General features: G+C 37.0%; 1 protein-coding gene across 9 annotated transcripts in view; it reads right to left on the bottom strand.

Annotated features, from left to right (window-relative positions):
- ARB2A (ARB2 cotranscriptional regulator A) overlaps window positions 1–13159 on the bottom strand; it is a 381447-nt gene that overhangs the window by 278646 nt on the left and 89642 nt on the right. For 7 of the 9 annotated variants that reach the window (XM_059694115.1, XM_059694108.1, XM_059694112.1 and 4 more), the window contains one exon: window positions 9249–9440. The exons of the other annotated variants lie outside the window; for them this stretch is intronic. In XM_059694115.1, the coding sequence (XP_059550098.1) occupies window positions 9249–9440 (192 nt within the window). The remainder of the gene's footprint in view (window positions 1–9248; window positions 9441–13159) is intronic. 9 annotated transcript variants of the gene reach the window in all.

Genomic DNA, 13159 nt, shown 5'->3' with positions numbered 1-13159 from the left:
TTATTTATAGCCATTTTAATTCTGTATGGCTAGGTTTCTCACATGTTTCTTCTCAATCCCTTATAGCAATCCCTTTAGCATTTCTTGTAATGCTGGCTTGGTGGTGATGAACTCCTTTAGCCTTTTTTTTTTTTTTTTTTTTTTTTGTCTGGGAAGCTCTTTATTTGACCATCTATTTTGAAAGATAGTAATCTGGATGTAGTAATCTTGGTCTCAGATCCTTGCTTTCCATTACCTTGAGTACTTCATGCCATTCCCTTCTGACCTGTAGAGTTTCTGAATAGAAATCAGGTGTGAGCCTTATGGGAACCCCTTTGTTTTGTAAGTAACAGTTTTCTCTTGCTGCCTTTAAGATTCTCTCTTTGTCTTTATTTTTTTGCATTTGAATTATGATGTGTCTGAGCATGGGTCTGTTTGGGTTCTTCTTGTTTGGGGTTCTCTGTGCCTCCTGAATTTGTGTAATTTTTTTCCTTGACCAGGTTAGGGAAGTTTTCTACCATTATTTCTTCAAACATCTTCTCTATGCCTTTCTCCCTTTCTGCCTCTTCTGGCACACCTATTATTCTGATATTGTTACGTTTCACATTGTCCCACAGCTCCCTTAAGCCGTCGTCCTGTTTTTAATTGTTTTTCTTTTTGGTTAATTGAGTGATATTTTCAACTGTCTTCTAATTCACGGATTCGATCCTCAGCTTCCCCTAATCTGCTGTGTATTCCTTCCAATGTGTTCTTTATTTGTGTTATGTCATTCTTTATCTCAGACTTATTTTTTCATAGTTACTATATCTTTTTTCATACTGTTAAGCATTTTTAACATCATTACTCTGAACTCTGTTTCAGATAAATTTCTTATCTCTGCCTCATTTATCTCTTCTTCTGGAGAATTCACTAGTTCTTTCATTTGGGGGTTGTTCTTTGTTTCCATTTTGGTTGTCTGTTTGGGTTTGTGACTATGTTTTAGGTAGACCCTCTATACAAGTGGTCGGCAAGCTGCAGCCCCTTGAGTGTGGCTCTTCCACAAAATACCACGTGCAGGCATGCACGTACAGTGCAATTCAAATTTCGTGGCCACACTCAAGGGGCCAAAGAGCCGCATGTGGCTTGCGAGCCGCAGTTTGCCGACCACTGCTCTATACCACTCAACCTCTAGTGCAGGACAGTGTTAAAGGCTGTTTCTGACTAATTGGATCAGGCAAACACTCAAAGCCTCCAGAAACTGCCTCTGTCTACAGACTAACAGGATTCGGACTTGAATTGCCCCCAGGCAATCGTCCTCAGGTGTGGCGAAGAGTTTTTTTTTCAACAGGGTGGGGCAGCTGCTTCTGCCTGGAGGCTTATTGTTACTTTTAATCTCTCAAGTGGCCTCAGGACAAGGTGTTTACCAATAGGGTGTGTGGACTGTTTTCCCGCCAGGCAAGGCAGATGTCTACGTGGGAAAGATGTCCTCACTTGTGTGAGGGAATGACTCAGCCCAGGAAACTTGTGGAGTCTGCCTTCTGAGCTCTATCCCCCGAGTCCCCAGTCCTGGGTTCTGCTTGCACAGCTCCAGTCCACTTTACCCTCCCTCTGCCAGAGCACAAGGTGGGTGGCTCCACAGGAAATTTTTTTGCATTGGCCCTTTAAGAGGGTGCCTGAACTTTCAGCTGCCACTCCCTGGTAGACAGCACCCCACAGCTTTTCACAGCTAGATGTTATGTGTGTACCCTCTCAGTTTGGTGCTCTCTGCTGGGGAGCCCAGCTTTGGGATTAGATCCCAGAGTTCTCAGTGGCACCCGCCAGAGCTGAGATATCTCTCCGGAACTTCAGTTGCTGCCTGTGGGTGCCTGGCGAGCCCTTTTGTGCCTCCACCCCTCCTACCAGTCTCTATGCTGTCTCCACCTTTGGTCTTTGGATATCAGGGTTTTCTCCTGTGAGTTTTCCATTGTTTATTCAAAAAGCCTTTCTGCATTTCAGTTGTAATTCCAGCTTGTTCCTGGGAGCATGCCGTGCAGCATCTTCCTACTCTGCCGCCATTTTTAATCTTAAAATGTTTTAAATTAAAATTATAAATGTAATAACTGCTCAAAGTAAAAAAGGAACAAAAGAATTAAATAGAAAAATTGAAAATGAAAAGTAAAAGAAGAAAAATCTCATTTTTTTTACATAAACGTCTAAGAACATTAATATATATCCATGTAGTTTTATGTGTATGCAAGTATAATTTTTAACAAGTAATCTCATTCTTGTGTTTTAATTTGATAATGTTTAGACATCACTCCATATGAATGAACACACATAAATAAACTACAATTCATTCTTCTTAATAACCAGTCTTCTACAATATGACTATATACCATAATTTAATCAAATAGTTCCCTACTGTGAGTACTGAGGTGGTTAGAAGTATTTGCAGTATTACACACTACTGTGATTAGGATTCTCATACATATACAAGGTGTCCCCAAAAATGTGTACACACTATATATAACAGCTGATAGCTCAATTTTGAAAATGAAATGTTTTTTAATAAACATTGCCTTTATAATTATTCAAAGTGTATGTACACATTTTGGGGGACAATCTATACTTTGTGGCTACTCTAGAGTAAATTTCTTCAAATGGAATTTAGGGTCAAAGGTACACATATTTAATTTTGGAAAATATAACAAAACTGCCATCTAAAAAGATTGCTTCGATTTACATTCCCACAAATATCTAAACTTAGTATATCATAAAATGTATTACCAATTTATATGCCAATTTTATATTTTGAAAAGTGGCACCTTGTTTTAACAAGCATGTCTTTAATTCCACAAATACTTTGAATGACTATAAAAACCATAAAAGCATATAAATCAATTTAACAAAAGTATATTTAAAAGCTCTGAAGAAATTTTCATGTTCTTGAAGCTTCTGAGACCGTAAAAATACATCTCCTGGCAAATTATATGCTGCTTGCACTACATAAATGCTAAATAATTTCCTATAAGCTACTAGATGGCATTGCTATTGTTAAAAATAAGAGCTATGCTCTAAATTGTTATGGTACTTCTTGTTACAATCAACTAACCATGGAAAACCCACTAGAAAGAATCCTATCACATTTCCAAAGTAGTTGCTTAACTATTTTGTCAACTACTTATGTTGAAATAGCAAGAGCTTGCAGTACTTAGTTGGAAGACTTTGAATGCAAGGTAATAGTTACAAAAATGTTACCAAAATTTTTTTACTCAAATATTGAAAAAAAACAACAAAAACTATACCCTCTTTTTAGATACCCATCTATAATGGTCCTATGTACATTTAAAGAAAAAAATCCTAATATTGCAATCAATCAGTTTTATAAATGGGCCCATCGAAAAAGGAGAGAAAACCCAAAGTGAATTAAGAGGAATCAGAAAGTCAACAGACAGAATAGGAAAGTTAAAGCTGTACCTTATTAAAAGAGAAGCAAGTGATTTAAAAACTAAAAAGCTCTAAATCAACTTTTAAAGTATGTGATTCATATCAAAGTTAAGCAACACTTTATATATTCTTTAATTAGTCTCCTTACATTCATATTGATATCTAAAACAAAATCCCAAAATATTCTAGTGTGATGAATATTGCCACATAAGGATGTCTCCTGGGGTCTACATAGCACATGTTATATAGAAAATTAGTGTTATTTGTTTTAAAATTATATGAGTTGTAAAGTGACTGTCACTGGAACAACCACATAAGAAATGTACTTAAAATGTTATACTTTAGATTACCACTATTCCTTCCACAAATCAGAGTAAAGTATTAGTCTAAAAAGTAGGAGTGATATTAACCTAATAAAATGCTATACGTTAGATTGCCACTATTTCTTCCACGGATTACAGTAAAATAGTTTAAAAACGTGGAGTTGCCCTAACTGGTTTGGCTCAGTGGATATAGAGCATCGGCCTGTGGACCGAGGAGTCCCGGTGTTCAATTCTGGTCAAGGGCACATGCCTAGGTTGCAGGCTCGTTCCCCAAAAGTGGGTGTGCAGGAGACAGCTGATCAATGATTCCCTCTCATCATTGATGTTTCTATCCCTTTCTCCTCTCCCTTCCTCTCTCAAATCAATAAAAATATATTTTTTAAAAAAACTTGGAGTGGTATTATCTCATCAGGACAAAATAAATGGGAAGGGAGAGACTAGAGGATACAGATGCCAATAAATTTTTGAAAGACTATAAGCTTGTGGAACACTCTTTGTATTACAGCATAAATTCAAACTTAATTCCCACTGGAGGGGAATAATGACAAGAAGCATGCCAACTTACAGAATTTCAGAATAACTCAGAAATTGGGGTGTCAGTTATCTTGGTAGCCTTGAGTTAAAAACAGAGGCACTTAGTTGTAAGTTCACATAAGGTAGTTAACTCCAATCCACACACACACAAAAGCAAACCCCAAAACAAAAAACAAAATAACATTGTGCAGCCAGCTCTGCAAGAGATAAGAGGTTTTTCCTTCAGAGAAACATATTCAGAACATGAAAGGAGAAGAAAGCAACACAAAGCTCGATCAGGTGTACTATGTAGAAGTCTACAAAGTAAATAAAGAGTTCCATACACCAATATGATAGAAGAACTTTAAAAATTCTATAAAAGGATTTTTAAAAAAAGTAGGTAACATCCCAGAAATCAGAGCCAAAACAGATGGAAAAGAAAGTATATACAATTAGATAAGACAGATAAGAAAATTAGAGACTCTATCCAGAACTCCCAAACCGTATGCTAAAAGAAAGATTTAAATTATCAAGAAACACCACAATTTCTTTCTCAGAATTGAGAATCACGAGATAAAAAGTAATCATCACCAAGTGCCCAACACAACGAATCAAAAAAAAAACACCACCAAAAACAAACCCATACTAAAGCATAGGACATTTCTTAAAACCAATATAAAGAAGGAAAAGAGGCCTCTATAGAGGAGAACAAAAGGATTCAAGATCAGAATGGTACCAGACTTTCCAATTAAACCTCTGAAAACTAGAAGACAATGAAACAAAGCCTTCAAATTTCTGAATGAAAATGATTTTTGAAGTGGAGTTCTATACCTAGTTGAATTATTAAAATAAAGTGAAGATGTAAAATAAAGGCATTGTTTAGAAATAAAAGCTTTAAAATTTTATCTTGTATTCACTCTTTGATGACTCCAACAAAATGAGGGCATAGATCCAAAAGCAAGGGTTATTAGATCCAGGAAACAGGTCAAACATAAGACAAAATCAAAGGGGAGTCCTATGATGAGAGAGAAAGGAAGGCAGGTTTAGAAAGTGACCAGTCAAGACTGGAACAAAAGTCCACAGAATTCCAAGAGAGTTCTCTAGAAGAACCTGAAACTAGAAGATTATCTGACAAATTTGACCATGTAAAAAATTACTGACTAATCAAGAGCTGAATAATTATTACAAAAAAATAATTATAAAAACCTATGAAATTAATTCCATAAAAATAAATATAGCAAAAAATGAAAAGTAATCATAGTACCTACATGGCTAAGCCATAAGCAATATTACAGTAGTAGTATTATAAAGTTTGATTGCTGATTTAATTTAAAAACTGTTTATCCATAACAGAAAATGAGTGATATATCAAGAAACAGTGCTATAATTCTAAATGTGAAATAGCAAATATAAGTAAAACTAAAAATAATGAGAGTGATTATATCTAGAGAACAGAACTAATAGGTGGGAAAAATATTAGGAAAGGATAATCATTATTTTGATATATGCCTTTGGCTTTTACTTGACTTTTAAGATTATATGCATGCAGAAAAGAAAAAAAGTAAAACAAGAGAAAAGATTATATGCATATATCCTTTGATGTTCTGCAGTTAATTTTAATAAAAAGTGGTTTTATTTGTTTTTTTTAATTTTTTATTGAACTTATAGGGATGACATCTATATTAATGAAAGGGTAATATGCTAATTAGACCAGATCGACTGGATGTCTTCCGGACGTCCTTCCGGACAAAGCTGCAGCAGCTGCGAGGGCCAAGGAGGGCCGGCAGTTGCAGTGGCCAGCAGTGGCAGTAACAGCGGGATGATGGGGGTGGCACCTTCCCCTGATCGGCCTGGTTGCCTCCTGCAGATGAAGGCCAGACTGTGGCTTAGGCCCCCTCCCTGTGGGAAGCAGACCTCAGCCGTCAGTAGGACATCCTCTGAGGGCTCCCGGACTGTGAAAGGGGGCAGCCGGGATGAGGGTCCACCCCTCCCAGTGCACGAATTTTTGTGGACCGGGCCTCTAGTTGGTTAATAAAATTATATAGATTTCAAGAGTACAATTCTACAATACATCATCTGTATATTGTATTGTACCCCAACGTAAGTCTCTTTCCATCAACGTTTATTCCCCCTTTACCCTCCTCTATTTCCCCCCACCCCTTTAGCTCTGGTAATCACCATACTGTTGTCTGTGTCTATGATTTTTTTTTTTGCTTAATCCTATCACCTTTTCTACTCAGCCCCAACAATCCCCATCCCTTCTGACAGCTGTTAGTCTGTTCTCTATATTTATAAGTCTGTTTCTATTTTGTCTGTTTATTTTGTTCATGAGTTTCCACATGTAAGTGAAATCATATGGTGTTTGTCTTTCTCTGACTGGTTTATGTCACTTAGCATAATACTCTCCAGATCCATCCATCCTGTTGCAAAAGATTTCCTTCTTTTTTATGGTCACATAGTATTCCATTCTGTAAATGTACCACCGATTTTTTAGTTACTCATCTATGGATGGGCATTTGGGCTGTTTCCAGATCTTGGCTACTGTAAATAATGCTGCTATGACCATACGGATGCATATATTCTTTTGCATTGGTGTTTCGAGATTCTTAAGATATATTTCTAGAAGTGGGATTGTTGGGTCAAAAAGGCAGGTCTGTTTTTAATTTTCGGAGGAAACTCCACACTGTTTTCCACTATCGCTATATCAATCTGCATTCCTACCAGTAGTGTACTGGGGTTCCTTTTTCTCCATACCTGTCCACCTGCACTGACCCCCCACCCCAACAAACACAGAGCAGCCCTTGAAGAACTACCAGAGAAACACTATGAAAAGGTAAAACCCAAATAATAAAATCATTTTATCTGCACTAAAAAGAAATATTATTTTAAAATATTCAGCATGTAGAAAATTACCACAATAAAGTTCATATTCAGTTACTATAAAAGAATAAAGTATATAAATTAAAAATTTCAAAGTACATAACATACTGAATATACTAAATACTAAAAAAGTATTTAGAAATCAGCTTCTTCTTATTTTTTTCAAGGAATCATGAGTTGCTATGATTGAGAAAAGGAAAGAAAAGAAAAAAAAAGTCAAGGCAATGAAATGTTATCTCCAAAACACTATTCCTACTTACAAGAAAGAACAAGATGACCGACTATTCTAATGTCACTGACAAACTTGCTCCCTCCTGTTTGGGATATTAACAGATAGTCAATTCAAAGATGTTTGGTATGGATTCCCACAGACACCTTTCACCTCAAAAACCCTTATGCAACAATAAAAAAAAAACAAGAATGGGAAAGGCTTAGTTGATATAGTAGCAGGAATAATATAATTACATAGAGTATTTCACTTAGCTCTCAAACATACAAACATCTGATTTTCCTTACTAAATTAAATTTTCAAATATTCACTGAATTGTGATCACTTTTCATGTATAATGTAAAAATACATCAACAAGGTCTGTTCTAACCACAAACTACTGTTCATATCCTGAAGTATGAAACAGTTTAAATAATATTTCATGTGAGTTACTTAAATATAAACCTCAGTATTTTTAGTTAAATTCTACTAAAAACACACCAGTGAAGTTTGAAACCAATCAAAAGTAGTAATGCCTTTATGTTCTTTGCATATTCATAAAGGCTGAAAAAAATATACAGCTTACCTAAGAAATTCTATCTACAGCATTTAAAAGCCTCAAAATCTATTAACCAAAATATTCTTTAAGAGTTGGGTTGGGCCTTAAATACAACTGACCCTTGAACAACATGTGTTTGAACTGCACAGGTCCACTTATATGTGAATTTTTTTCAATAAATATGTATAGCAGTGAAGTACTTTTTTTCCTATAATTTTCCTAAAAATATTTTCTTTTCTGTAGCTTAATTTATTGCCAAGATTCAGTATACAAAACATATACAAAATATGTGTTAAGCAACTGTTTATGTTATAGGTAAGGTTTTGGTCAACAGTAGACTATTAATAGTTAAGTTTTGAGTGAGTTAAAAGTTATATACAGATTTTTGACTGCACATAGGGTGGGCATGGGGTAACAGTGGTCCTAATGCTCAGATTGTTCAAGGGCCAACTGTATTAACATTTCAGCGTTAACAAAGTAGAGAACATATTACCTTTGACCTTTGTAATTAATAATCAGTGTATCAAGGAATTCCTTCCCAATTTTAATTACAAAAATAAACCTTACATTTTTATATTATACAAGATGCCACTTTACTTTTATTCTGAAGCAAAACTCTATTTACATGTAAAAAAATCCATACTTGGCAAAATTTGGCTATTCAACAAAGCCTAAGAATAAGTCAATAAAACAAAAGTAGCCTAACAGTTAGATATTGAATACTAGGCCAGAAAAAAACCCCACAATTTCACTATTATAGGAAAGGAAACCTTAAACATGATTTTAAAATAACAATTTCTAAAAGAAATGGACTTTAAAAGATTTAAATTCAAAACAGTAATTCAGTAAATACTGCAGTTTACCATTTTGTATGTATGTTATACACTTAAAGCATTTTATATGTGCCTCTAAAGAGTATTTTTCAAAGAAATAATTTTAAAATACTGAGTTATTCCATCTCTTCTTTAAAAGAATAAAAGATTAATTTAAAGTAGCAGATTTCCTTTAGTTTCTGACATCATTAAACTAAATAGGAAAAGATTTACAAAAGCAGTCACATTTTTTTCAAAAGTATTTCAATCTTATTGATAAGTAGTTGGTAGTTTAAGTGATATTTAAAATAATAATAAACAAAAAAATTAAGAATAAAAAATATTCATTTCAAGGACATTATCTAAATTTTTATAAACCTAAGATATTTTGTTTTTATTATAACTGCAAAATAATGCAGAACAATTTTTCATTACAAATAAATAATAGTTTAAGGATAAGAGCATGTATAGGAGATACGTTAGAAGAAACATTTTAAAATAAACTATAAACGTAATAAAGCAGAGCTATAAAATGACCCCCCCAAAAATATAAAAGAAAGTGCACTTACATCCATAGCTCTCTTAATAAATGGTATCTGTGTGCCACTGTCCAGATCTTCATTTATAATAAGCCTTCTAGCCCACTGACCTGCCCTGACAACACCACTACCATGAATTAAAACCATCAGTTTCTGTGGATTTGTCAAAGCATCCTCACTCATAAAGATAAAACTCTTTGGTTCACTCTCAGAGGCATCTACCTGTAATTAAAAAAAGTTAAATAATAAATAAATGTTTATTGATCAGGCATAAATAAAAATGAAAAAAAATAATGCTTACTATAAATTATAAAATGGTTATTATAGAATTATAGGAGTAATAAAGTTTAAAATAAAATTAAAATATTCATTAGAGAGTAACAATTACATATACAGTAGATGAGTAAAAAAAGACATGATAGTATAAAAATATGAAAAAAAATATTGGAAATATATGTCTCCTACATTATTGTTATACTAGAGGCCCAGTGCACAAATTTGTGCACCAGTGGGATCCCTCGGCCTGGCCTGTGGGATTGGGCCGAAACCAGCTCTCCAACATCCCCTGAGTGGTCCCGGATTGCAAGAGGGTGCGGGCCAGGCAGAGAGACCTCACCAGTGCACAATCAGGGCCAGGGAGGGACAGCGGGAGGGCTCCAGGGCATGTCCAGCCCATCTCACTCAGTCCCGATCAGCCAGACCCCAGCAGTGGCTAACCTACTGGTTGGAACGTCTGCCCCCTGGTGGTCAGTGCATGTCATAGTGCAGTGATGGCGAACCTATGACACGCATGTCAGAGGTGACACGCGAACTCATTTTTTTGGTTGATTTTTCTTTGTTAAATGGCATTTAAATATATAAAATAAATATCAAAAATATAAGTCTTTGTTTTACTATGGTTGCAAATATCAAAAAATTTCTATATGTGACACGCACCAGAGTTAAGTTAGGGTTTTTCAAAATGCTGACATGCTGAGCTCAAAAGGTTCGCCATCGCTGTCATAGTGAGCGGTTGAGCAGCTTTAGCATATCATTAGTATATTATGCTTTGAGTGGTTTGACAGACAACAAGACACTTAGCATATTAGGCTTTTATTATATAGGGTATTAAGTGTCATTATATATAAGAATAACTAATTTTTGAGTACTTCCTATTGTCTAGATACTATGCAAATTTTTTTTAAAATATTATCTCAATCACAATACTATTAAGGTGGTACTATTATTATACTCATTTATAGATGAAGAAATTGAGATCAAGAGATTTTAAATAACTTGCCCAAGGTCACAGAGCTATTAAGTCTATCTATATATATATGAAGAGCCGTGGGCCATCGCAACTGAATGGACGACCAAACAGGGTGAGTGGGGCAACAAGGCCGGCAGGAGGGTTAATGAGTAATGACCAAACTACTGAACAGCAGGCTGCATGGGGCGACCAGGCCGCCAGGGGCGTTAATGAGGGTCGACCAAACGACTGAACAGCAGGCTGTGTGGGGTGACCAGGCCAGCAGGGGTTTAGTGAGGAACGACCAAACGACTGGGCAGCAGGCTGTGTGGGGTGACCAGGCCGGCAGGGAGGTAGTGAGGGGTGGCCACAAGACTGAACACCGGGCTGCATGGGGCGATCAGATGGCAGGGGGGGCAGTGAGGGGCGACCAAACAACTGAACAGCAGGCTGTGTGAGGTGACCAGGCTGGCAGGAGGGGCAGTGAGGGGCGAACAGGCCAGCAGGGGGCACAGTTGGGGGGTAACCAGGCTGGCAGCGGGGGCAACTAAGCCGGCAGAGGCAGGCAGTTGGGGGCGACCAGGCCAGCAGGAGGGGCAGTAGGGGGCAACCAGGCCAGCAGAGGGGGCAGAGTGGCAACCAGGCCGGCAGAGGGGGACAGTGAGGGGTGACCAGGCCGGTGGGGGGGTGGGGACAGTTGGAGGTGACCAGGTCAGCGGGGGTGGGGGGCAGTGAGGGGTGACCAGGCTGGCAGGGAGGCAGTTAGGGGCGACCAGGCCAGCAGAGGGGGGCTGTTGGGGGCGACCACACTGGCATGGGGGGCAGTAAGGGGCGACCATGCTGATGGGAGGGGAGGCAGTTAGGGGCGACCAGGCCGGCGAGGGGGGGGAACAGTTGGGGGCGACCAGGTTGGCAGAGGGTGCAGTTGGGGGTGACCAGGCCTGCAGCAGAGGCGGTTAGGGATGATCAGGCTGGCAGGGGGGCCAGTAGGGGTGATCAGGCAGGCAGGCAAGTGAGCAATTAGGAGCCAGCATTCCTGGATTGTGAGAGGGATGTCTGATTGCCGATTTAGGCCCGATCCTCAGGAGTCCCGGATTGGAGAGGGTACAGGCTGAGCTGAGGGGACCCCACCTCCCATGCACGAATTTCGTGCACCGGGCCTCTAGTAATTCTATAATAGAAGAATATTGCACTTAAAATAGAAACAGAAAGACCCAATTGGAGGATACACCTACTGGAAAATCATATATTGCGTACAAATACCACTAAGATTTTTAAAGGTGGAGAGGAAACTATTTAAAAATTCAAAAATCTACCATTCTATGCAAATTGACTTTAAAGTTTCATTCAGAGTATGAACATAAGGTTATATAATAATTATTTAATAAGGGAATATTATTTGTGTATTCCGATACCTTACTTTATATACCAGCTATCTATGGATGAAAATTAAATATTTTTATTCATTTTGATTGTACTTAAATACTTAGGTTTAAACTAGATGATATATGATTTAGATTTGAAAGACTAAATGAAGGGATGACTCCCCAGTCATTTACTACATGCGCCACAGCAGGCACTGAGTGACATTCCTCATCAGCAGTGGCAAGTAACTAGGAATGGAAGCCTCTATGCAGCCTGGTCAGAAACAGAAACTACAGCTGTGATGGCAGGTAATACACACCCTCGAACAGAGAGGATAATCCACCTGCTATGTAATTAAATAGTTCTTCACTTCATCAATGGTGTATATCCTTGCAGCCATCAAAATAAGAAATAAACAAAAACTCTAGATACCAAAAATGCCCTGGATTCCAAGTATTCCCAGTCACTATTCCTGAGAGAACAAAAACAAAATTCCTCTACTTCTAAAACAATCAGACTGATATAACAGAGGCTTAGAAATTCATGTAAACAGAGCACAAAGGGCAATTATTTCATCAACAAGAGGATGGCCACAGAGCTTAAGAAAAAATTCCACCTTCTCAGTAAAACCTTCCCTGACCACCCCTTTTAACTAATATCCCAAAAATTCTCTAGTTCCTTTCTCTCTTTTATTTTCCTCCATAGCACATGCCATGATCTAATAAATTGTATGCTTTACTTTATATATTTGTTCGTATAACTGTTTATTAACCTTCTGCTTCCTCCACTAGAATGTAAGTTTAGGAAGGCATGAACTTTTCTGTTTGTATCTAGCTACATTCCCAATGCCTAAAGGAGAGGTGGCATATTGTAGGCATTCTGTAAATAAAGGAATGAACAAACTTTTGGAATAAGTAATCTTATCAAGAATCACCAGTGACTTTCGTTAGATAAAAGGTATTTAACTAAACAATGCATCCTAAAACTGGTTATAACTTGCCTGGTTCAGAAAATATATATTGAATATTAAACTAGTACATAATTAAAAAGAATTTTAAAAGAGCTACACACGCTAAGAAATAAAATTATGTAATTGTATCTTTATTAGTAGTAATTAAGTATGCAGAAAGAGAGATATGAAGTGTAACAGAATCACTTTAGCTTCAATTGCTTGAGATGTCCTGAGTAAACAAATTACAGTGACAGCAGGTATGATTGAAGCCACAGAGTGAAGGAAGAGGATGAGAGAAAGTGGAAAACCAAATCTAGGTAATTCCAATTTACTTAAAACCATTATAGGAAAACAGAGGAATGACTCAGTTAAAGTGGCTTTAAAAAAATAAATAAA

The sequence above is a fragment of the Myotis daubentonii genome, chromosome 4 (genome assembly GCF_963259705.1).
Source record: "Myotis daubentonii chromosome 4, mMyoDau2.1, whole genome shotgun sequence".
NCBI classification, from domain to species: domain Eukaryota; kingdom Metazoa; phylum Chordata; class Mammalia; order Chiroptera; family Vespertilionidae; genus Myotis; species Myotis daubentonii.
Note: the sequence above shows the minus strand (reverse complement) of the source record. Positions and strands in the feature narration are given on the sequence as shown.